Source organism: Mauremys reevesii, linkage group 3, assembly GCF_016161935.1.
Source record: "Mauremys reevesii isolate NIE-2019 linkage group 3, ASM1616193v1, whole genome shotgun sequence".
Taxonomy (NCBI): Eukaryota; Metazoa; Chordata; order Testudines; family Geoemydidae; genus Mauremys; species Mauremys reevesii.
The window spans coordinates 101,602,111-101,628,456 of record NC_052625.1 but is presented as its reverse complement, the minus strand read 5'-3'; the positions used below and the strand labels follow the sequence as shown (position 1 = coordinate 101,628,456).

The 26,346-nt window shown below is 41.9% G+C and overlaps 1 protein-coding gene across 1 annotated transcript in view; it reads left to right on the top strand.

The window, feature by feature from the left end:
- Positions 1-26,346, top strand: part of GRM1 (glutamate metabotropic receptor 1) — a 286,217-nt gene that overhangs the window by 187,285 nt on the left and 72,586 nt on the right. Inside the window, exon 8 of the mRNA XM_039532360.1 lies at positions 18,727-18,973. Within this exon, the coding sequence (XP_039388294.1) occupies positions 18,727-18,973 (247 nt within the window). The remainder of the gene's footprint in view (positions 1-18,726; positions 18,974-26,346) is intronic.

The window sequence follows — 26,346 nt, the reverse complement described above, 5'->3', positions numbered from 1 at the left end:
AAATAATTTCTTGTTGGACCTCAAAGATACAATCTCGCAAAATAAATTTTAAGATGCACAAGATATCCCATTGATAAATAAAACACTCATCAAATAAAGCATATGCAGCTATTACATTTGTAAGCAGCATAGACATGCAGATATGTTAATATTATATCATGGAACAGCAAGTAGTATAGCTGGGTTCAGGGGCAATTTTTGTATTTATAACTTCCATGATGGTTTTTAACACTTAAAATATCAATGTATGGTCTAAAATAATGTGCCCTATCTGGGTAGCTCCACCACATTCAGCCTCCTCAGTTACAGAATTGAACCACCAGAGCCATAATCTGTGCTCTGACATTCAGTAGGCCTATACCTGACCATACCTCAGTCTGAATTCAGAGAATGCTTTGAAATCCTATAAATCCAGTGACTGGGAAAAGAAGTGCACACAAATAAAATGTATTGATTTCGGCAGGCCATGCAACAGAGTAGTCAGTCTAGCTATATCCCTTTTCACTAAATCAGTAAGGAAACCAGGTGACAAAATCCAGGTCATTGATCTGAAGAGAAGGCTGATACAAGTGCCTTTACTCAGATTCTTACTTAGTCAGTTTTTCTTCCGTTGGATTGTGTTTTTCCCCTTTTTATCTGACTCTTCTCTAATCTGATACTGAGATTGCCAGTTTTCAAGTTGTCATTAGCCCTTCAATCTAGGAGCAAAGGATGTCTGTAAATTGCTACCACAACAACAACAAGAAAGACCAAATCTAGTTTCAGAACAGAGAGCCCTTTATGCACATAACATGTATCAGAAGGGTTTACTGAACAGGGACTCCGCTACCACCTCAGCACACACCCTACACCAGGACTTGTGAAAGGGAGTAAGGCTGTACTACACAGTTTCTGCACTCCTGTAGCCAGGTAAGGGGCTTTCACAGCATGTTTACATGCTGTAGCACCATATGGGGACCATAGTGGAAGGGAGAATCCACCCCGAAGTATCCAGATACTTTCAAGCCATTAGCACCTCTAGCCTCTAGGCACCTGGGTCCAACTCTGCCTGTGGAACCTGTGGTAGTTCCTGTTGGTGCCAGGGACATTTGGGAAGCTTGGAGCCAGCAGGGAGGGATAAGATGGGGAGAGGGAGAATCCTTGTCCTGTTCTGCCCAGTGGGTTCTCTGGCCAGAACCTGCAGCAGGCTCCTCTCAACACCAGGGACTGGCAGAAGCCTTGAGCGAATGGTGAGGGATAAGGATTTTAGGTAGAGCAGGAGGGAGGGGGAAGCAGGGCTGGATGTGGGGCACAGAGGGAGGGGAAGGGGAGCAGGGCTGGATGTCATGTCACTATTAAATTGTGGGCTACATCTAGCTCTGTCAAAAAATGGCTATGAGGGTGGGTGGTGCCCTCTTAGATTTGAAGTGGCTCTAGCCATTCCCTCCAGCATGATATTTTCTGGTCAGACTGCTCAGGCAGTGGCTTCCAACTGGCCGTCTTGCCCACTCAGTGCTGAAGCAGCTCCAGCTGCCCCTACACCCTTGCAAGTGAAGGGTGTCTCCAATACCAGCTGCCTGGTAACACTACTGGCCTGTGCCATCAGTCCCTGGTAGTTGATCAATCTCATAAAGACAAAGGGCAAAATCAACCCTGCCAGGAAGCAAACCTGTGGTTTCAGGAGGTCTGCGTTACAGGCGGGGCATGGGTAGATAGGCCAAGTGAGTAAAGCCGCACGCAGCCCTAGTGTATAGGGCTGGAGCCAACGGGCAGAGCTGGGGTCAGAAGTCAGGAACGAAAGCAACAGAGGAGGTTCTTCATAGCAACCACCTGGGGATCTGCCTAATTGCACAGACAACATCTTGGTGCGCTCTCCATTGCCTAAGTAGCACTTCTGGACCTCTCAGGGACCCAGGAGCACAGCCAATCAGGCCCTCTGTGGGCAGCCCAGCCTGTGGTGCTTGGCCTTACAAGGCTCACAGCTCATAGATCAATGATCTGCCAGAGCTGTTGGGTGACAGTATGGATGCAGCAGACCCTCAGGGACTGGCAGCCCTAGGTTCTAGAGCTGTGACTCCTCTCAGCCTAGTTATTCCAGACCTAAGGTTTCACCTGCTGTAGTATTATCATCTGTGAAATAAGGTGGAACAAATGCTATAATATTGTTTTTCCTTCGTGATGGGAGTGAGGCACTCCAATATAAATGTTTCTTAGGGCTGGTCTACACTAAGGGGAAAAATCGATATAAGATACGCAACTTCAGCTACGTGAATAACGTAGCTGAAGTCGAAGTATCTTATATCGATAATCTACCCCCCTCTCCACGCGCCGGGATCGATGTCCGGCTCTCCACGCCGACGCCCCGCCCGCCGGAGTTCGGGAGTTCGGGAAGATTAGAGATAGTATATATCGATATGATATATCGGATGAGATGATGATATCGATATATCGATCGATCCAAAAATCGATACCGCGGGTCTGTAGTAGCCTTAGACTTTGGGAAGTAAATGTTAGTGATATCTGAGGAACTCTACCTACTTAATAACACTTCAGAGAGCCGAATACTTGATTTGCTAATTTCCAGCAATCCATTCAAGCAGAAAGAGCTTACATAAGGGTATTCTGCAGAGATGAAGGTGTTTCTGCTTGTGGATAGAATATATATTACTCACAAGGCTCAGGGTAATTAACAAAATATTTTTTTTAAGTTGGATCTCTTTTAAATATCAAGGGTACAGGTGAGGAGAAGGGGGTTTGGTTTTTTAAATTACTGTTAAATGGAGAGAATAATAGTAATAGTGGTAATGGGAAACAAACTGTAGTGAAGGTAATTATGTATCTTTTCTTGTTCTTATGATTTATAACGTAATTAAACCAATATTAGCCTATATTAAATGTCATTGTATTTCATTCCTGACTGTTCTTCAGGCTTTTACAGAATCAAAGAAATCTACTGTGGAAAAAGACCAATTAGGCTATCTAGTCCTTCCCTTGCCAATATCAGATTGTTCTCTGCTTTGTCCAATCTTTAAATGAGGCTTCCATCACTTTCTTCTTTAGGCCTTGGGATTGCCTGACCACACACTGATAATTATGAACTAATATTCAAATGTTTTGTGATATAAACCAATGGACTGAGATAAGACTATTTAATTCCTTGCACTCAGGATCCATAAGCAAGATTGAAACACAGACCTCCAGAGAGGCTAGGCTAATGAAATAACTTATTTTACTGTTCTCTTTCTATTCTATTTCCCACTGTTGTGATGACCTTCATTAAGCATCTGAAGTATTGCATTTTGTTAAGTATTTAAAATATAATACAACCAGACCATTTTTGACTTGTGTGTTCAACCCAGCAATCTCATATTGCATGATCACTGTGCAACCTTCATTACCATTGATACTGAGACCAACGTTTTCCAACATGGATGTCTAAAATTAGGTTCCTAAATCCATGTTTACGGACCTAAATAAAAGTGGCCTGATTTTCAGAATTGCTGAATCTCCCAGAACTCCCACTGAGGTCAATGGGATCTGCAACAGTTTACTTATTAATCAAGCCACCTAATTAGCTACCTAAATATGGATTTGGATTCCTAATTTAGTCACCCAAGTTTGAAAATGTTGCCCTACATTTTGAAAGCTACAGCCTGGTTATAGAACTCTGAGTCCTCTTCCCCTTCAAATAAAGCCTCAAATGTAATGTGAAAAGCATGACATTAGTGTAATCAGTTCTAATTCAGTCTGTTTCTTGTTGATTTGTATATTATCACTGTGTTTTGTAGTAACACTTCTATCTGTATCTGGTATATAGGTTTAGTTTGTTACTAATGTATAGTCATAATTAAAGCAGGGCAGATAGGGTAAAAATTGGCAGGCATTTATTTTATTTTTAAATGATTTCACTTTAACTAGGTTTATGCAGTTAACAAGGCAGTCTGTCCCCTTTAAGGGTCCATGGTCTGCCAGCCTTGTATCCAAGGGTTGGTCCCTTTAAGAAGAGTTGTTCTGAGTCTTTTAGTACCCTGGAAGGATCACAGGACCAAGCTGGGAGTGGGGATCAAGACAAAGAGCCATGTGACTGATTATATGAGCAAGGCAAGAAATACAAAGGTCGAGTCTGTTTCTCAGTCAAGGATGGAGATGGGAAAGACTCAGTGTAGCTCTCACCACAATGGCCGGGCTCTGGAGTGGAGCCAATGGGACCCCCTTCCCAGAGGGAGTAGGGCAGGATCCCATAAAGTGTCTGGTGGAGTAAAACCAATGGGGGACTTGTGAGAGGTACAGGAACAGTATGATAGTCCAGAGAGTCTCCATATGGAGGTCTGTTGCCATAAGAAGCCCTCACACCAGGAGGGCTGGGTAAGAGGCCAAATGAACTGAGGAAACCAAGATACAAGGGTGTCTTGGAAAGACTAAAAGGACATGGGTAATCCTGCTGTAAGGGTGAAAAATTGAATTCATTTATGTCTAATAAAGAGCCTCAAGAAAGGGAAACATGAACTGCAACACATGGAGTGAGAGTTAATTGGAGAGTCACAGGGGAAACTGAGGCCGAAGTGACGGTGGTTCCATAGCATGGTGTGGCTTGTGCTGACTATAGCCACCAACAACCGCATTTGTGTTCCTTTTTTATGAATCTTCTAGTAAAATTGCTTCACTAACACCAATACTTCTGAAAAGTGATTGTGAAGCTCAACTAGCCAAATTTTTGTCAAAAGTGAATTTTAAATCAGAAAACTAAATAATAATTGTGACCGAATGCCCCTGTGTAGTCACACCCTACAAACTATTGTAATAAAATGATACAACTCCTCACTGGTCCAAATTGCACCCCAGAATGTCGTCATAATGTGGATTTCAAATATTACATTCCAATTTCAAAATGTATGTTCTTGCTGATTAGGTTTAAAAATTATCCAGGTAGGGAACAGAGAAAACATCAGATGACATGATACTGCTGAACAGAGGATGAACTGCACATTTCAGATTCAAATATGTACTGATTAGTAATGATCTGAAGATCAAGAATTATTTGCTGAAAAAATTAAGTAATAATTTCAAATAATGAATAGCACACTTCCAATCTTTGCTGACTGTTTTGCACACAGAGCAATTTATAAGAAAAATTTGTCAATTATTTGTCCCATTCTAGTGGTGTTAATTTTTATTTGTCTCTGTGGAAGGGACTGGAATCAGTTTGGTTTGTCTTCTCTGCCACCTGTTTCTAGAATACACATCATCTAATGTTTATTAGCTAGTCTTGCTTAAATTACAATAACAAATTTTTAACCATAAACTTTTGGCATTTTGATGGATTCCCCAAGATTAGAGTTGGTAGTGGATTTTTTCTGCTTTCTGATTTTGTTTCTGCCATTTAATTTGAATATATCCATTAATTACAACTGGATATTTGACCTGAGGTAACAGGCCATGGGCATTTGGTATTAGCTTCTTAAACAATCCCATCCATTTTCCAATGGGTAATCACAATATTTCATCCTCTGTGTTTCAATAGGCCAGCAGGATCAAATATGGATCTTACTGATTATCCACTGCCTTTTGAAGCAGATTCTTAACTATCTATACAGCTTCCTCAGCTAGTTTATAAGATACAGGATAGTGTGGTCTGAAATTATTTGCCCCAGGTTTTCAGCAAACACAACTGGCTTGTGCATTACTACAGTTGCATTTACAATGGTACTAATCACTCATGGGTACAACTGTGAAAATGTTGGCAAATATATATAAACTGACATTTCTTTGCAAACTGCTGGAACATGCTACTAGCTTATGGTGGACTGTTATTTATAAGTTTGTCTCAGATGCCAGGACATGGAAATTGATTTTCTCCAAATAATGACCATCTCTCTTCTGTTGTTTTCTAATCAATTAATCTCAAAGTATACTAATTAGAATAGTCAGCCAGAACTGGGTAATCAATAAGCCTTAAAAGTTAAGAAATCACCTCCTACCCTTGCCAAATTTGTTCTGGAATGTTGTACAGCTGTTTAGTGTTCTGTGACTCACATTTGTCACAGCTATCATTCTTTGAGACTATATCTGTGGTGCCTGTATTCATACTTCACAAAAAATAGCATGTCTTTGTTTGGTCTTTTCTCTGCCAAAATGCACACTATATGTGTAATATTTCTACCAATACTCATGTTTCTGTTGTTTTTTTAATGTATTGCAGTTATCTTATCATGATTGCTTCATTTTGATGCGAGACACTTTTGAAATTATGAGTAATCTTCCTTCCAGCCTTGTAAAACATATAATTGTGGATCTGTAAGACCAGGGGCCTGCAGAAGAATTTAAATTTGACTGCTTTTTGGGAGGCATGTCAAACAAACACATATTATATGCATTAAACCATATCAACACACACACCTATACCATATGCATAGAAATAAACAGCAGTACACTCACCATTTCAATGAAATCACACTGGAAGGAATTATAAATGTGTAGGGCCAATTTCCATAACTTACATATGGACCTGTAATGAGGTGACATGGAGCTGCACCTCCCTAAAGGTGGCTTGGGAGAGGATTGTGCTGGAGGAAACATAATCCTTCCTGGAGCTCCCTGACATGGAGGAGCCAGTCCCTGGATGGTGCATTACACTCCCCTTTCTGTGCCCTAATCAGCCATGCTGGCCAGTTCAGTGGGGATGGGCAGGACCATAGCCACACATCCCTCTCAACTCGATTTGTAGTGAATTGCACCCTGGGAGGATTGCAGTGGTGCATGGCATTCTCATAGGTGGAAACATCAAGGAAAGGATCATTGTGCCCTCCTGCAGAGGGCACAATGTGCATCTTTGTAATTAGTGAGTCAGCAGCCTCTGACACCAATTCCCCTCATGGATGTTTCAGCTTTACTTGTGGCACTGTTGTACTGTGTATGCAAGTCTAATTTTGCAGAACCTTTGCCACTAAACTCTTAAATCCATAATGTGCTCCATCATTGGAAATTTTTAAATCAAGATTGAATTAGAGCATGTCTTTCCTGAATTAATTCCTCTTTGGATGTTTTTCTGAAAGTCCCATTGCCTGTGTTACAGACTTCAAATCAATGCTTACATAATGTGATATGGGGGATTGAGAGAGTACATTAAAATATATTTTTTCACTGCTTCTGTGACCCAGTGAGAGAGAACCCTGCTTGCACTTATATCTGCTTTTCCTCCCTTTGATAACTAAAGGATAATGTGGAGATCCTGAAAGAACCTGCCAAGGATTTTTTAGGACACTTTTGGTGCCCAGCTGTTTAAGTTTGTTTAAAATGGATATCAAGCTCATTACTTTTAGGCATCAGTTATCTGTTGCAAAGGTATACAGATGAAGCAAATATGGTATTTCCTGAAGGTTAAGTACATATTTTTGGTAAGAGTCAGAGTTACACTCTGGTGTGCTTTAAACACTGAATTTATCACTGAGGAGGAGGAAGAGAGAGAAAGTGTACTTAAAAAGTCAAAACCCCTCTACATTCAAGCAACCGAATCCAGGAAATAGAAGAGCTATTAGGTGTTCATTCAACTTTGCTAGTAAAAATAATATATACTCTAGCACATATAAATATCATAGGTAACTTCTATTTGAGGAGGTTTAATTGAAAGACCTGCATTTGAATTGCTTCCTGTTTTCTTTGAAGCTTAGTTTTAAAAGAAAGACATTATTATAATTGTGGTTAAATGGCAACATTTTCCAATAGTTACTAGCTGAGAGTACTTAATATTTCTTCATACTTAGAATAGAAAATATCAAGAGTGTCACTACTACTACTACTTCTTCCCCTTTCCCAGCTAACTGAGATTGGGTTGCTGGATCAGTCTTTTCCAGGCTCTCTCCTCATCCACTCCATCCTCCTTTACACCATCTAATCCACTGTTTTCTTGGGCATCCTCTTGATCTCTGCCCATAAACTCTAGTCTCAAATGCCTCCCTAACAGGATTCACTTCATCTACCCTTTGTACATGCCCATGCCATCTCAGTCTCCTCTCTGCAGCTTCTCTCTAAACCACAGACATAGGTCTCACTCCTGATGACCTCATTCTACATGTGATCCAGCAATGTCACCCCTCATTGTCCTCAAGCATCTTAATTCAGTGGCATCAAGCCTTCTCTTGTACCTCTCTTTGGTTGCCCATATCTCTGATCCTTCCAGAATTGCTGGTCTTAGCATGGTTTTGCATAGCTGCCGTTTATCTAGTTTAGGCATCCAGCTGTCATAAATCACTCCACTTGTCCTGTGCCAGACTTTCCCCATGCTCAGCAGCTTTACTTGTAGTCCTAAATCAATTTTCTTCATTTGCAGCTAACCAGTCTCCAAGGTAGTTAAATACAGAAATCTGATTTAGGCACTGGCCATCAGTGTTGATAGCAGCACTACTACTGGTTACTATAATTCTGCCATAGCTTTTAAGGGGGAAATAGATCTAACATAATTGCATTAATATAAGAGAGTCTATCAGCTTGGGAAAATAAGGACAATTTGGAATATGGAAATGAAAGTAAATGAGAGAGGTTTCATTTCCAGACAACATGCAAATGAAGTCTGCAGCCTTCCTAACTTCATTTATAGCTTCACAAGCACTACAAGATTTCACAAGTTTAGTATGTTTCAAAACTCAGGGCAGAGTCTGCAGATTGTAAAATTTTGTCACCCAGAAGAAAGCTGTGCTTACTATGTTCTTGCCAAAGGACAGACCTCCTTGATGAACTCTGGAGAGTGTCGTATTATTTTGTTTAGGTTGGTGATATGCCATGCAGAAGGCCTCCTGCAGGGCTAAAGAAAATATCCCATTTTTTTAAATAACTGACCCTTTTACAGCTTTGACAGGAAAGGGCGTTTCAACCAATCAAAAAGATAATAAACATGCCATACCAATGACTGGACTGTTTTATCTGTAGTATCGTTTTTTTAGATAGTAGCTAAATAACCCATCTTCCCTCCCTTGTTCTCTGACATCTTTCAGTAATCACATGAACTCACCTCACTCTTTCAACATGGTCAGTTTGCTCCTCAACCTGCTGCCCAGGAAATGACATCAAAGTAGGAAGCAGAGGGGTAAACAATTACATCAAGGGACTATTCTTGTTGCTAGACGACTACAAGGACAATAAAAAGGACTCACTGTCTGGGATCAGAGCCCAAGCTAATATTAAATATTTATTATCAGTAATATTTTGGACTTAGAGTACATTTCATCTAAGGGTTTGATAGCAGTTTATATATTTATTAGTAAAACTTCACAACAGCCTGGCAAGGTAGATCAATATTTTTCTTATTTCACAGATGCTAAACTGAGCTATGGAGACTCCAAAGTCACAGAGACAATCAGTGGCTATCAGCAAGAGAGCCTACCAGCCCGGGCTCCCAATCCCCTGCTCTAATCACTAGATGGCAATCCTTCCCTTCCCTTTCATATTCGGGTAGTTACAGCTAGAGTTGGCTCTTCCATCTAACAGAACAAGCAGTAACTTGGAGAACCAAAATATTAAGAACAGAAAAAGATTTGGTAGTTGAGCATACAACTGCAGGCTGGATGAGATAGACAATTAGTGGTTTTCACAGAGAAGAACCTATTGTCACCACAGTCTAATCCTTCTGCAATAGTCTGCCTATATTTGGGATATGGACATAATTGCCTCAGAGTAATGACTACCTCTCAGTACACTTTGGACATGAAGATCTAATTGAGGCTTTATTGTTATTGTTAGTAATGAATTGGATGCACTTAAGAATTTTAAAAAGAAATTTGATATGATGAGCATTTGTTGTAGAGAATAATGTACTTTCTCTACACTGATATGCATTTCTTGTATTAATCACACTAAAATAATTTAGTATCTATAGTACTCATTGCAATGACAATGGAAAACCTATAACATTAATATTTTTATTGGTCTGTTCAGAGATTTATCCCTGTTTCATATCTATATATCTTATACTAGCTAAAACAGATCAATAAAATATTAATTATTTTAAAGGACTCCCACTGTCATTGAAATATGAATTCTATAGGTACTAGGATACTTTAATACAAGAAATGCACACTTGCATAAGTGTGTGCATGTATATCTCTATCTATACACACACATATAGAGATATAGGTAGGTAAACGTACTTTATACTAGTGTGCACTTCATGTGTGTGTATATGTATCTATATAAAATTGGGATACATCCATGAACGGATGAATATATTTAATAGTGTAAGAGTGGAAGAACTGGTGATACATGTAAAACATATTAGAAGGACTTGGTTACTTTTAGGATTAACTGTTAATGAGTATCATGGGATAGCTGTGTTAGTCTGTATCCACAAAAACAACAAGGAGTCCGGTGGCACCTTAAAGACTAACAGATTTATTTGGGCATAAGCTTTCGACAGTTTTGTTAATGAGTACACAGAAAGGATGGAGTTTTAAGGAATTAGCAACTAAAAGAGAAATGTAGGGTGGCCAACCTTTTCTGATCTACGTGCCTAAAGATAAGATGCTAAATCCATATTTAGGCATCCAAATAAAAGAGGCTTGCATCTTTTTCAAAGGTGCAGAATATGCAGAAATCTCATTAAATCAATGGAGGATTCAGGAATCAGTACCTTTCATAATTGAGCAACTTTTTATTTAGATGCCTAAATAATGATTTAGGGGGTCTAAGGTTAGGCACCAGGTTTGAAAATTGTGGTCAGGGTGACTTTCTAGAGGATTGGCTAAAAGAAAGGGTAGAGAAAGAAAAAATATTTTAGCCAGACTTTCCGCCAGTCATTTTTTTCTGATCATATTGTTTCCACAATGTGAGATTAATTTATTACCCATTTATATCAGATCCTCTGTGATGTGCGGGGTTAGTGCTGCGGAGCGTTGTTGCTGCTGCAGTGTTAAGGCTCCTAAGTGCTGCTGTTTCTGGAGCGCCGATGTCAGCTGCACTAGCAGAGAATGCCGCTTACCGATTCACCAGACCTCAATCTTAACCATAAAGACAGCCTACAGACTCGGTTTGGTGGCAAAGTTGCTCAGTCAGGTTTATTGCCGACATAGCACTGTATTAGCACCCCATACGAGCTACTGGTACGTTACCACATAGGAGAGCAAAGTTGCCCATCCTATGACTCCTCCTTTTATGCATCAGTACAAACAAGTTACATATTATGTTCCAGACGTTGTTAGTCACAACCCTTATCCTTGTACCTGCTCGTTCGAACAAAACATCCTTATCCTGTCATCCCATCCTTACCTGAGGGATTGGTGTGTTTACACAATTGCCTGAGAGACCTGTGTGTGTTTTTGTACCATCCTCTCCAGTCAGGAATGTGTTTACTTTGGTGTTGGCTAATACCTAATGTGGTGTTATTTTGCCAAGACCAGGCCCACTCTGGTTCACAGCCTTTGGTTCACACTGTTTGCTATTCCTGGGACTTCAGCAAGGCCTACGGTGTGAAACCTTAAGATATTTGTATGTTGTTACTTCCCATTATTTTCAGATACATTATGTAGCCAGCACATCACTCTGTGTATCAGATACTCAAGAGGAGCTAGCTGGATAGTACTTGCACAAACCAGTGTAGTAATGGCAGTGCAGTGTTGGACTGTCCAGGAGAGAGCATGAGGAGTCTGCCTCCCAGAGCTCTCCACTAGATGGGGAAGCGTGCACATTGCTCCACCGCTTCATGGGGTACTGCACTCTTTGGTACATGGTGGGGAGAGGGGGTAGATAACAGACCCTTGGCTCCACTTCATCCCTGTCCCTATGTGGCTTCATACTCCTCTAGGGGAATTAGGAGGGAGCTGTCCCAGAACCCTTGCCAGCACAGGAGCTGGAATTCTGCCATGTCCTTGCATAGGCCAGCCCAGCACGGAAGACTCCTTGTTGTCTCACTGCACACCATACAAGGATCTAGCCCTTAACTGTGCTTCCAAAATAGTTCCATTTTTTAATAGTGCATTTGTACATAGCCTAATCTCAGACATCCTCACTTAAGTAGCTGAAATGGATTCTGATTAGGACTGTCACTTAATCACGGTTAACTCATGCAATAAACTGAAAAAAATTAATCACAATTTTAAAAATTAATCACGATTAATCACAGTTTTAATCACACTGTTAAACAATAGAATCCCAATTGAAATTTATTAAATATTTTGAATGTTTTTCTACATTTTCAAATATATTGATTTCGATTACAACACAGAATACAAAGTGTTCAGTGCTCACTTTATATTATTATTTTTATTACAAATATTTGCACTGTCAAAATGAAAAACAAAAGAAATACCTGTAATATTTTTCAATTCACCTAATACAAGTACTGTAGTGCAATCTCTTTATTGTTAAAGTGCAACTTACAAATGTAGATTTTTTTGTTACATACCTGCACTCCAAAACAAAACAATGTAAAACTTTAGAGCCTACAAGTCCACTCAGTCCTACTTCTTGTTCAGCCAATCACAAAGACAAACAAGTTTGTTTACATTTATGGGAGATAATGCTGTCAGCTTTTTATTTACAATGTCACCTGAAAGTGAGAACAGGCATTCTCATGGCACTTTTGTAGCCAGCATTGCAAGGTATTTATGTGCCAGATATGCTAAACATTCATATGTCCTTTATGCTTCAGTTACCATTCAAGAGGACATACTTTCATGCTGATGATGCTCGTTTAAAAAAATTATGCATGAATTAAATTTGTGACTCAAATCCTTGGAGAAGAATTGTATGTCTCCTGCTCTGTTTTACCCACATTCTGCTATAGATTTCATGTTATAGCGGTCTCAGATGATGGCCCAGCACAAGTTCATGTTAAGAACATTTTCACTGCAGATTTGACAAAATGCAAAGAAGGTACCTATGTGAGATTTCTAAAGATAACTACAACACTCGACCCAAGGTTTAAGAATCAAAGTGCCTTCCAAAATCTGAGAGGGACGAGGTGTGGAGAATGAGAAATCTTAAAAGAGCAACCACTGAAAGAAAATCAACCTTCTGCTGGTGGTATCTGACTCAGATGATGAAAACAAACATGTATCGATCTGCACTGCTTTGGATAGTTGTCAAGCTGAATCTGTCATCAGCATGGGCACACATACTCTGGAATGGTGTTTGAAGCATGAAGGGACATATGAATCTTTAGCGCATCTGGCACATAAATATCTTGTGATGCCAGCTAGAACACTGCCATACTAATGCCCGTTCTCACTTTCAGGTGACATTGTAAACAAGAAGTGGGCAGCATTGTCACCTGTAAATGTAAACAAACTTGTTTGTCTGAGAAATTGGCTGAACAAGAAGTAGGACTGAGTGGATTTGTAGGCTCTAAAGTTTTACATTGTTTTATTTTTGAATTCAGTTATTTTTTGTACATAAATTTGTACATTTTGTACATAATTTGTAAGTTCAACTTTCATGATAAAGAGATTGCACTATTGTACTAGTATGAGGGGAATTGGAAAAATACTATTTTGTGTTTTTACAGTGCAAATATTTGTAATAAAAAATAAAGATAAAGTGAGCACTGTACACTTTGTATCAGTGGTAGGCAACCTGCAGCCTGCGGGCCTCACGTGGCCCATCAGGGTAATCCGCTGGCAGGCCACGAGCCACAGGGGTGTGCTGGCCACCACTTCCTGTAGCTCCCAATGGCTAGGAACGGCAAACAGCAGCCACTGGGAGCTGCAGGCAGCCATGCCTGCGGATGGTCAGTGTAAACAAACTGTCTCGCGGCCCACCAGCAGATTACCCTGACAGGCCACGTGCGGCATGCGGGCTGCTGGTTGCCCACCACTGCTTTGTATTCTGGGTTGTAATGTAAATCAATATATTTTTAAATGTAGAAAACATCCAAAATATTTAAATAAATTGTATTCTTCTATTATTTAACAGCACGATTAATCACGATTAATTTTTTTATTCACTTGACAGCCCCAATTCTGATTGCTAAATTCCTATGTTGTCCATGCACAAGGCGTTTCAATCTTGGAAGGGCTGCAGACTGGGTAGCAGAGGAGGCATCATTTCCATGGCCCATCCAGGTCCCAGTGCCTCTGCTGATACTGTTAGCAAAGATGCTAATTGCGATAGCAGTTTTTGTAATCTCTGCTAATTGGCCCAAGATCACCAAGGCACTTTGTGTCGCACTGAACAGCCAGCAGATGGTAATGGTTTTTGGTCACTAATGAATATTTGAACTAATGACTACAGCTGGGCAAATAATTTGTAACAATTTATTCAATACATCTTGACTTCTTTTCCAGATCATAAGTGGTCTATGAACAGATTGTGATTTTTATCAAATGAATGTGGTGGTCAGAATTATTTGCTGATAATTTCACTTGGGTATGTATTAAGCAGAGACCCAACTAGAAGATTTGCACAACCCTTCTCTTCCTCCCAAATTCTTTCCTCCTGTGAATCCTCATTGAGGACTGCAAACAAATAATTATTCATGCCCTAAATTCCTATTGTTTGTTGATTGGGCTTTTGCTGTCTTTACCTTAGGTGTTTGACCATAATTCCCTTCTAGTCATAATTTTAATAGGAGTATAGTTTCTTAGTAATTCGAGTTTATAGCAAACATGATTTGCATGGTGTCCAATATGCTCCAGGATAAAGCTACTTTCTTACCTACCTCACAGAGATATTGTTAGACTAAATTCATCATTGTCTGTAAAGTGCTGTGCAAGCATCTGATAGAAGATCCTATGGGCCTGATCAGCAAACATTGAAGTCAAAAGAAAGATTCCCAGTGACTTTAAGGAAGTTGGATCAGGCCCTAAATTAAGTGGCTTCTCTCTTCCTCCTCTACTATATAAATTCTATTATATGCATAGTGGTTCCTGTGCCCATTGTGTGCAAACAGAACATTTTTTTTTTATCTTGAAGAAAAAGGATTGGCAAAAGCAACAAACAAAACCAGGACTGTGATTAAAAAATCCCCACTCAAACCAGCACTGAAACAACTTAAAAGAAGATCAACGCTACTAGAAATAGCATGAAGAAGAAATTTTAGGACACTTTAATCCTTCAAGGTCATTCTAAAGATAATGACCTAATTAAAGTGTTTTCAATTAATCCAGGACTCACATGGTTTACAAGAAGCTAAATCACAATTCTTTACTTACAAAGGTGAAAGCTAAAGCTTCTAAAAAAATAACAAAAACACCTTATTTTTTAATGTTGATTCAGACACTTTCAAGTGTTCAAATTAGCTAGTGTGCACTCATGATCTTTTGTCACAGGGTGAGGGGGGAAGGTGAAGCCCACATGTCACACAATAAAATGATCACTAGTTTTTTCTGAGAGGTGTTTCTGCTTATTAAATGTTGATATACAGGTGCAGGTAAAAATGACAACCTTACAACTTTTAAAAAACACGAATAGAATGTTTTATCTGTTTCATGAAAACACTGTGATTAAAAAGCTGCTCTCTAAAGATTTAAAAGAGGATAAATTAACATCTGAGTTTTATCTCTAGCACAAAGAGATGAACAAAATTGCTTGTACTCAATTTGTTAGAAACAACATTTTCTTTGAGTAGTTGTCTGTGCCACAGATTTTTCATAAACTCAAATGCATAATGTACATGAACTTATAATGAAGAAATAGGATTAGACAGACAGGTGGCTTCACACAGAAATCAAGTAGGTTTTTGGGAGATATCCCCTTTTGTCCGAAAGACTGATAAGTGGATTATTAATTATAATACTAGGTCTTCAGATGTTTTTAGTTGAAATACAATTATTTCCATAAATTAAAACCAGGGGAGGCAATAGATTCCCCGGAGTTAAAGCTCTAAGCAGAGCACCAGTGCAAAACTTATTTTGACGCTTTTGTTAGTCAAAAACAAACAAGCAGTCCTCATACTCTCCAATGTTACAGTTAATGCTATTTACCAATGAGATTTAACTCTGAAAGTCATGAGAAAATTGAGCACATACTTTTCCATATTAAAAGTCTTTTTAAAAGACTCTTTTAAAATGTTTGCAAGTTGTCTCATGTGTCTTCCTCTATCATCCTGACCAAATACTTTATCTCAGAAAATTTGAAACACATAGATTTTGACATTGGATCCTGCAAGAAGCAGTCTTCTAGAGCAGGGATAGCAAAAAAATTGTTAAATTATTTCTCTTCTCCCTCGGTTTCACGGGACTGTCCTGCTTTCACTCTCCCAAACCACTTCTCCGGGTAGCAGGTCAGTTTGTCTCAGGTCCCCATTTGTGAGCCTCCCCCTCTTCCCCCCCAAATGAAGTGGCATTGAAACCTGGTGCACAGGGTCATAGAGCAACTCAAGTTTGGACCAACTGTCCCTCTGTGTCTATCTAAGGAGGCATAGATGGAGCAAATTTGACAGGCGTTATGAAATGGTGCTGTGTCCCGCTTTAGCCATTTGAAATGTTGGGAGCTATTGTTTAACTGATGAAGAGAGGAAGCTCAGGCTGATGCCACATTAGGACAGGAACCACTGTGCAGCTAAGCAGGCTTGAAGCTCTACTCCAACATTCCCTGGGCCATTTTGTTCTCCCGTCTGCATCTCCACTCTGAGAGCTACTTGAAAGCTCTAAACTGGGTCTCAGGGGACTGCAGTGCAGAGCCTCACTCCCTTAAAGCTTTCTTACAAAGAGGGATGAAGGCAATACTCATCTTGCGCTAATAGAAAAGGAAGGTAAAGTAAGTGGCATTTGTATGGTTCTTCTGTTCCAATGTGCTAATCCACAGACAAGGCACATTTAAATACAATTGATATTGTTGCCTGCTGGGTAGAAATATAATCAAATCCTTCACTGAAGTTGGATGAGATAATTTTCTAGATCATGTGATACTTCTTGCATGCGGTACATGTTCTAATGTATCTGCACTGACCTGAAATATATATTATAATTTCACAGGGTATAAGATATGTAGATTTTCTATGTGCTTACTTGTAACGTGTCTATTCTCACTATGTTTCTGGTGACATGATTGTGTTGGCCGTGTGCTGTTTGAATGGAAACTGTGTCGCTGCTGCTATGTGGAAACTAGAATGTTGCATCTCTGAAATATAGCCCTGGCTGCAGCTGGTTGGTGCTCGTAATAATGGTGAAATCCACGGCAGCATGAGAAACACATGACTTGCTTCCAGCACTTTGTGACCTTTACAACACTATTTTCTTTGCCATACCAACCAGTTATTGCATGGCTCATTCTTGTACTTGGGAATCGGAATACTGCAGAATAGCTATTGAAACTAGACACTCTTACCAATATAAATGGGACCCTTACACTAAGGGGGGCCCATGCCCAAGGAAACCCAGGTATTTCTGTTTTTGAAATATCATTCTGACATGTCACCAGGTAACATGTCTGAGCTGTGATGGTGAGGGAGGTAAGTGGGGGGAATGGCTGCCTTATCAGAGCACCTTCCTGGGAGAAACGTAAGGCTCAGCTTCATTGTCCGCTTTGAAGATTGGACAATGCCTACACTAGGAAAAAAGGTGTACTTTGAACATGCTACAGGTCAAGATAACTCCCTTCCGATGGCTTTACTTGACATGCTAAGACACATTACAACTCCCTCATTCACACTAGGATTTTAACACATCAGTTAACACATGGTAGCTCTCACATCTTTTTTTCCTAATGGAACCAAAGAACTTCCATGGACAAAAAGAAATTGGATGGCAGAGATTAGACATTGAGTAGGGTGGGTCAGTACGAACCAGGAGAATGGGAAAGAGATATGGAGGCTTTCAGTTTTGGTTGATAGCTTTTCAGTAGTTCATGACAGAAAATAGTGGCAATAATCTACTTCCTATTGGATTGGTGTTTGCATCCCATAAAACACCATCAGGATCAGGACCTTCCTTGACAGCGTCCTGAAAGTCAGTGGTTCAGATCTGAAGGTCACATGTGGGGAAAACTTTCACTGCTATGTTGTGTCTGTTCTATGGAGAAAGACTTCAATGCCTATTAATCCAACACCTTTTACACTTCAGTCACATAAAAAATCTTTGGGTATCAAGACCTTCTATTGATTGTCCACAGCAATCCACATGTGCCATGTTGGATTGCTGTTGGATTGTCCACAGCAATCCAACATGGCACATGTGGACTAGTGTTTTAAAGTGTTGTATTACTATAAACAATAGTTTATCAATTTTTCTGTAGTGAGTGTGGGAGTTCTTTTCAGTATCTTTTTAAGATTCTGCTGATTTAGATTTGTTTATTAGACCAGAGCTTTCTGCACGAGTTTGAATTTTTTTTGAAATTTTTTCCTATCCTGAAACGGGACGAAAAGTCAAAATATCTAAAATTTTCACAAACAAATAATCCAGAAAAAAAAATGGATGAGATCAATTGAAACATTTAGTTTCAATAATTTAAAAACATTTTTATTTTTAACTTTTTTAAAATATAAATTAAAATTCCAAAACAAAGTTGTTTCTAATCAATGAAACTTTCAGAGGAAAAATGTATTTAACAGTTTCAAAACTGTTTTTTTAAATTGTCAAATCAGGAGATTTGTTGAAAACAGCCCTTTCTTGCAAACAGTTTTGACAAATTCACATTTTTAAACAAAAAAATATTGTTGGGAAATTCCCAACCAGTTTTATTGTTTATGCTTCAAAAGTATTTGAGAGAAATCAGCTAGCTAATGTTTTGAAAAATCATGTAAATCTCTCTCCTCATTCCATGAGTACCTGCAATTATTTAATTTCTGTCTTGTGGTAATTTTTGTTTTTTGTCTTATTGTTGTAGGCAATGAGAGTTTAGAAGAAAACTATGTCCAGGACAGTAAAATGGGATTTGTCATCAATGCTATATATGCTATGGCACATGGCCTACAAAATATGCATCATTCCCTTTGCCCAGGACATGTTGGGCTGTGTGATGCCATGACACCCATCGATGGTAGCAAACTCTTGGAATTCCTCATAAAGTCTTCGTTCATTGGCGTTTCAGGAGAGGAAATTTGGTTTGATGAAAAGGGAGATGCCCCTGGAAGGTAAGGAGCTAATTCATGTCAGTGAATTAAAGCAAAGAATTGTGTTGCTACAGCTAGAAAAACTAAAGCATGCAGAAACTGTCAGAAATTGGGGTATATGGGTGAACTTAGTCTTGTCAGTGGGTGACAGTAATTCCAGATCCTGGATGATCTATTGATAGCTACAGCTTGTAATGGGACTGGAGTTACAGTAGGATGTGTAACCCTTTCTAGTGTTTCTGGAGAGAGGAGGCCACCTATCTAAGGCCTGGTCTACACTAGGAGTTTGTCGAATTTAGCAGCGTTAATTCGATTTAACCGTGCAACCGTCCACACCAGGAAGCTAATTAGTTCGACCTAGAGGGCTCTTTAGTTCGAATTCGGTACTCCACCCCGACGAGGGGAGTAGCGCTAAATTCGACATGGCCATGTCGAATTAGGCTAGGTGTGGACGGAAATCGACCTTAGTTGCTCCGGGAGCTATCCTACAGTGCACCACTGTGTTGACGCTCTGGACAGCAGTCCGAGCTCAGATGTTCTGACCAGCCATACAGGAAAAGCCCCGGGAAAATTTGAATTCCTTTTCCTGTCTGGCCAGTTTGAATCTCAATTCCTGGTTGGACATCGGGGCGAGCTCAGCAGCACCGTCAACGATGCAGAGCACTCCAGCAGAGGGGTCCATGCAATCCCAGAATAGAAAGAGGGCCCCAGCATGGACTGACCGGGAAGTCTTGGATCTGATCGCTGTGTGGGGCGATGAGTCTGTGCTTTCGGAGCTGCGCTCCAAAAAATGGAATGCAAAGACCTACGAGAAGGTCTCCAAAGCCATGGCACTCAGAGGATACAGCCGGGATGCAACGCAGTGCTGCGTGAAAATCAAGGACCTGAGACAAGGCTACCAAAAAATCAAAGCGGCAAACGGACGCTCCGGAGCCCAGCCCCAGACATGCCGCTTCTACGAGGCACTGCATTCCATTCTCGGTGGGTCTGCCACCACTGCCCCACCAGTGACCGTGGACTCTGAGGATGGGATAGTGTCGACAGGCAGTTTCTCGGCGATGTTCGCGGATGGGGAAGATGAGGAAGGGTTTGTGGAGGACGAGGCAGGCGACAGCGCTTACAATACTGATTTCCCCGACAGCCAGGATCTCTTCATCACCCTCACAGAGATCCCCCACCAACCCTCCCCAGCCTTAACCCGGACTCTGAATCAGGGGAAGGATCAGTCGGTAAGTGCTATAAACATGTAAACATTTATTTTTTGAAAAACAGGAATAAAAACTATATGAAAAGAAGGTCAATGCATATGGGGATAGAACAGAAATCCTCTTGGGAGAGTTCCATGAAGCTCTCGTAGAGGTACTCGAAAAGCCTCCGCAGGAGGTTCCTGGGGAGAGGTGCCTTATTGGGTGCTCCGTGGAAGCACACTCTTCCGCGCCAGGCTATCCTCACGTACAGTGGGAGCATTGCCTCGACGAGCATGGCAGCATAGGGCCCTGGTCTGTGCAGGGTTTCACGCAGCATGCACTCTCTGTCTGTCTTAGTGACCCGCCTCAGGGTGATCTCGCTCGGCGACTGCTGCATCTAATTAGGGGAATTAGTGTAATGTTACTATTGGGATTGCTTCACTTTTCCTTTGCATAACAATAAGCGTCATTTAACAGCCACGTGGTGGAGGCTGCAGAGGGGAAGCATACAGGGATCTTTCCCGGGGACAGCCGCGAGGGGGTGGAACAGGGTCAGAGTTTATGCTTTACGGATTGCCTGCAGCAGGAGGGCACTGCTATACATTAACTTTTAAACAGCCTAAAGTTTACGGCTTACCAGGCCTGGCTGCTACACGGATTCTGCTGTCCTGCCCCGCTTGTCTGATCTCCAGTGCAAGACCCCAGGCAATGAAAGCGAAGGCCGAAAATTCGAACTTGTCCTGAGAGCGCATGAGATAGGTGCCGTGTATGGTCTTGTTCACAGAGACAGACTAGACTGTGTTCAGTGTTCGCAATCATGTATCTTTGCAAGGAAATCACTTCCTTTTTCCCATCACACAGCTGCGGCTGTTTCCCGACCTGCCCCGGCATCCCCCTCACAGAGGCTGGCGCAGATTAGGCGGCGAAAGAAAAAGACTCGGGACGAGATATTCGCTGAACTGATGGCCTGCTCCAGAGCCGAGGCGGCCCAGCAGAGCCAGTGGAGGGAGACCCTCTCTCAGTACCAGCGCTCACACAGCAAACGGGAGGACAGGTGGCGGCAGGAAGACCAGCAGGCGACTCAAACACTGCTTGGCCTAATGAGGGAGCAAACGGACACGCTCCGGCACCTTGTGGATGTTCTGCAGGACCGCAGGCAGGAGGAGAGAGCCCCCCTGCACTGTATCTGCAACCGCCCTCCCCCACCACAAAGTCCTGTCCCCCCCTCACCCAAAATAACAAGAAGGAGGGGCGCTAGGGGCTGTGAAAACTGTCACTCCACCCCAGCAGAGCGCTCATGTACCAAACAGCTCTCATTCCCTAAAGTTTGAGAATTGCTTCCCTTCCTGGCTCACCCAATCCCAAATCCCAGTTTCATCCCCCAACTGTGTAGTTGAGTATTAAAAATAGTTTGCTGTTAATTACTGTTTCCATCATGTTTCTTTGCAGAAGACTTTGTGTGAAGGGGGGGGAGGGGTTTGTTAATTGCATAGGACAGCCACCATTACCAGGGTACAGACATGGGGGCAGGATCAACAGCAGGTCACACACAGAGTGCAGTCACTAGGCACCCGGGTCACTCTGGGAGGTGTCTGCTGCCCCAGGTCAGTCTGGGAGGTGTATGCTGCCCCAGGGTCCTAGCGCCTGGCATCCACAAATGGCAAGGCAGGCTGCCCTTACCATGCCCTTCCACCCTAGCCATGAGCCTCTTCGATGCCCTGAGCCCCAGCCAGAGCCCTCATCCCCCTACACCTACTCACCCTTCCCACACACCCCTCACCCCTTCCTGCAAACCCACCCCTTCCTGCACACCCTCCTGTAACCGTCCTCCTCCCAGAGACCGCTGTAGGAGCAGGAGCCTGTCATTCCTCAAGTGTAGAAGCAGTCTGTACATCACTGCACACCGTACCCACCACAGTCTGCATCCCTGTTTGAACCCTTTAACGCGAATTCATTAGTAAAGAAAACTTTGTTAATTAACAATGTTCCATTAACTTTATTTTTAAACGTCTGTTGGAAGGGGGGAAACCTGGTGAACGGGGTATGTAACTGCTGAAAAAAGTCAACAGTAATTGAAACAGGGGCAGGTTCAGCTTCTCTGTAAAGAAACTGGACAGTCATAGGTTACCCTGCTCTCTGAGGAACCTAGCTTTCAAAGCCTCCCGGATGCCCAGCGCTTCCCGCTGGGCTCTTCTAATCGCACGGGTGTCTGGCTGAGCGTAATCAGCAGCCAGGCGATTTGCCTCAACCTCCCATCCTGCCATAAAGGTCTCCCCCTTGCTCTCACAGAGATTGTGGAGCACACAGCAAGCTGCAATAACAATGGGGATATTGGTTTTGCTGAGATCCGAGCGAGTCAGTAAGCTCCTCCATCTCCCCTTGAGACGTCCGAAAGCACACTCCACCACCATTCTGCACTTGCTCAGCCGGTAGTTGAAGAGCTCCTTGTCACTGTCCAAGGCACCTGTATAGGGCTTCATGAGCCAGGGCATTAGCGGGTAGGCTGGGTCCCCGAGGATCACTGTAGGCATCTCCACATCCCCAACAGTTATTTGGTGGTCCGGGAAGAAACTACCTTCCAGCAGGCGTCTAAACAGACAAGAATTCCTGAAAACACGCGCGTCATGAACCTTGCCCAGCCACCCGACGTAGATGTTGGTAAAACGTCCCCTATGGTCCACCAGTGCTTGCAGCACCATTGTAAAGTAGCCCTTTCTGTTAATATACTGGCTGGCCTGGTGGGCTGGTCCCAGGATTGGGATGTGAGTCCCATCTATAGCCCCACCGCAGTTTGGGAATCCCATCGCGGCGAAGCCATCTATGACAACCTGGACGTTTCCCAGGGTCACTACCTTTGAGAGCAGTAGTTCAATGATTGCGTTGGCTACTTGCATCACAGCAACCCCCACGGTAGATTTGCCCACGCCAGAGTGGTTCGCTACTGACCGGTAGCTATCTGGCGTTGCAAGTTTCCAGAGGGCTATGGCCACTCGCTTCTGCACAGTCAGGGCTGCTCGCATCCGGGTGTCCTGGCGCTTCAGGGCAGGGGACAGCAAGTCACAGAGTTCAAGGAAAGTGCCCTTACGCATCCTGAAGTTTCGCAGCCACTGTGATTCATCCCAGACCTGCAGCACTATGCGGTCCCACCAGTCCGTGCTTGTTTCCCGGGCCCAGAATCGCCGTTCCACAGCATGAACTTGACCCATTGCCACCATGATCTCCGCGGCGCAGGATCCCGTGCTTTGTGAGAGGTCTGTGCCACTCTGACACTTCATGTCCTCACCGCGCTGCCGGAGCCTCCTCACCCGATTTCTCAGCAGCTGACTGTGGAAGAGGTGGACGATAAGGTGCGAGGAGTTGACAACGGCCATAAGTGCAGCGATGATCGCAACGGGCTCCATGCTCGCAGTGCTGTGGCATCCGCGCTGTCACTGACCAGAAAAGTGCACGAACAGAGTTCCCGCCGGCGCTTTCAAGGAGAGAGGGCGGGAGTGACGGTTGAATGATGACAGTTACCCAAAACCACCCTCGACACATTTTTCCCCCAGAAGGCATTGGGGGCTCTACCCAGCATTCCAATGGGAAGCGGGGACTGCGGGAACTGTGGGATAGCTGCCCAGAATGCACCGCTTCCAATGTCGACGCTTGCCCCGTTGGTGTGGACTCACAAAGTCGAATTAGTGTCCTTAGTGTGGATACACAAATTCGAATTCATCAGGTCGAATCCACAAATTCGACCTAAGTTAAATCGAACTACTCTTGTAGTGTAGACATACCCTTACAGAACAACCAGTAAGATGATAAAGTCATTGCGGAGAAACTAAATGGATTCTTTGCTTCAGTCTTCGGCTGAGGATGTTAGGAGGAGATTCCCAAACCTGAGCTGCTTTTGTAGGTGACAAATCTGAGGAACTGTCACAGATTGAAGTATCACTAGAGGAGGGAACTTAGCTAATGTAACGCCAATATTTAAAATGGAAACAATAGTAAAGAATAAAATTGTCAGACACATAGAAAAACATAAACTCTTGAGCAATAGTCAACATGGTTTCTGTAAAGGGAAATCGTGTCTTACTAATCTATTAGAGTTCTTTGAAGCTGTCATGGGATAAAAGGAAGGTCCTTTCATGGATTGAGAACTGATTAAAAGACAGGAACAAAGGGGTAGGAATTAATGGTAAATTCTCAGGAAGAGAGAGTAAGTAGTGTGTGTTGTTCAGTCAAGGGTCAGGACCAATCCTATTCAATTTATTCATAAATGATCTAAGAACTTCAAAAGATCTCACAAAAACTAGTGATTGGCAAAAAAAAATGGCAAATGAAATTTAATGGATAAATGTAAAGTAATGCACATTGGAAAAAAAAAACCAACTATACATACAACAACATGGGGGGGATTTAGCTACACACAAACAAAAAAGATCTTTGGAGTTATCGTGGGATAGTTCTCTGAAGATGTAAAAGATATTCTAGCACTAGAAAAGGTTCAGAAAAGGCTACTAAAATGATTAGGGTTTTAGAGAGGGTCCCCCATGAGGAAGATTAGAAGAGGAGGGACTTCTTCAGTTTGGAAGAGAAGAGAAGAGGGACATGATAGAGGTATATAAAAATCATGAGTGATGTGAGAAAAGTGATAAAGGAAAGAAGTTTTTTATACTATTTTACATAATACAAGGAACTCACCAAATGAAAATAATAAGGTTTAGGTTAAAAAAAAAAAGGAAGTTCGGACTGGATAAATTCATGGTGGCTAAGTCATAAATGGCTATTCTGAGTTTGAGTTACCATTGGGGTTTCAGCCTCAAAACTTTTCTGAGTAATTATAGGATGATTCGGTTGCATGTCTTGTACTGAAGTGTTTCAGCTCGGTGAGTTTGAGCCTGAGTCTCCTCTCACTCACACCAGTGTCTATCAGAAGCTACTTCATTTAGGTCAGTAGAGTAACACAGTTGTTAAGCTGATGTGAGTGGGAGGAGACTAAACTCTGTGTATGTTTGATCAATGGAGTCAAAGAACTGGCACTGTACAAAGAGAGCGCCCTGAATAAATGAGACTTCACAGTTTGGCAGATAGCTTCAGAGAATATCTGCAAGAGCCAATGTCATCATAAAATGTCTTTTAAAAAGTTCTTGCTTCTCTTATTAACACCTTAGGTTATTAAAACTGATATTTGATTTTTCACCTTTTGTTCTTTGTGCTAGTGGGTATATTTAACTCTGCTGGAACAATCAAAAGAGATTGGTCAGTTACTCCCCACCCCAGCCCACCCCATCACCTCATTCATCAGCCCTGTGTTGTGCGTTTTGTCTGGATTTCTTCAGCCAAAGAGACCTGTAGACTAGGCCAGAGTTTAAGAGTTAGGGGCCAGTAATTGCCTTACATACTTACAGTCCATATACCTGGACAAATACAGCTACACCTTAAGACCATTTAGAAACTTAAATTGATGCATAATACAGCTGTCAGTCTATTCCGTAATTCTTCATACTGGAACATACTACACCTGTGCTCTGTAGTTTGTATTGGCTACCAGTTAGTTTTTGGTGTTCATTTAGATCTGCTAGTCCTTACATTGTTTGGGATCTGGTTACCAGAGAGACCACCTCTCTCCTCACACAATGCTGCTGCAGCAGTGAACAGCAGAGGGGCTACAGTTTACAGCCCTCCGTTTAAAAAGGAGAGGGTTTATGACAGGATATTTCCACGAGTGGTTCTGGACTCTGGAACACATTCCCTTCACCCCTTGATCTATTGCAAGGTTCATCTCCCACTTCTTTCCCTTCCTCCCCCCTTTCCCTCCTCCCCCTCCCCCCAGTTTCTATTGGTAGGAGAGGCTTAGAATTTGGATGGATTGGATCAGAGTGGGTTTTCTTTTGCTGATAACTTATATTTTAACGGTTGGGTTGATGAGTATGGACAAGAATATTTTTGGATTTTATCCTTAGTTTTCCAAGTATTTCATACATGTACCAGTGTATATTGCTCACAGGATAGGCAATTTAGATCAATAAATAAAAAGTATCAGACATTTGGATACATCCAGGAATTTAGGCCTATGCAAATTTGCACTTTCAGTGGTGCATACCTGACTTCGAAAATATGTCCCAGTGTTTCTACAGTACAGAGGAAAAGTCCTTGACTTGTGTAGATGAATGTACAGTAGCATTTCATCAATGCCAACGTGTCTCCATACCTTAATGAAATATA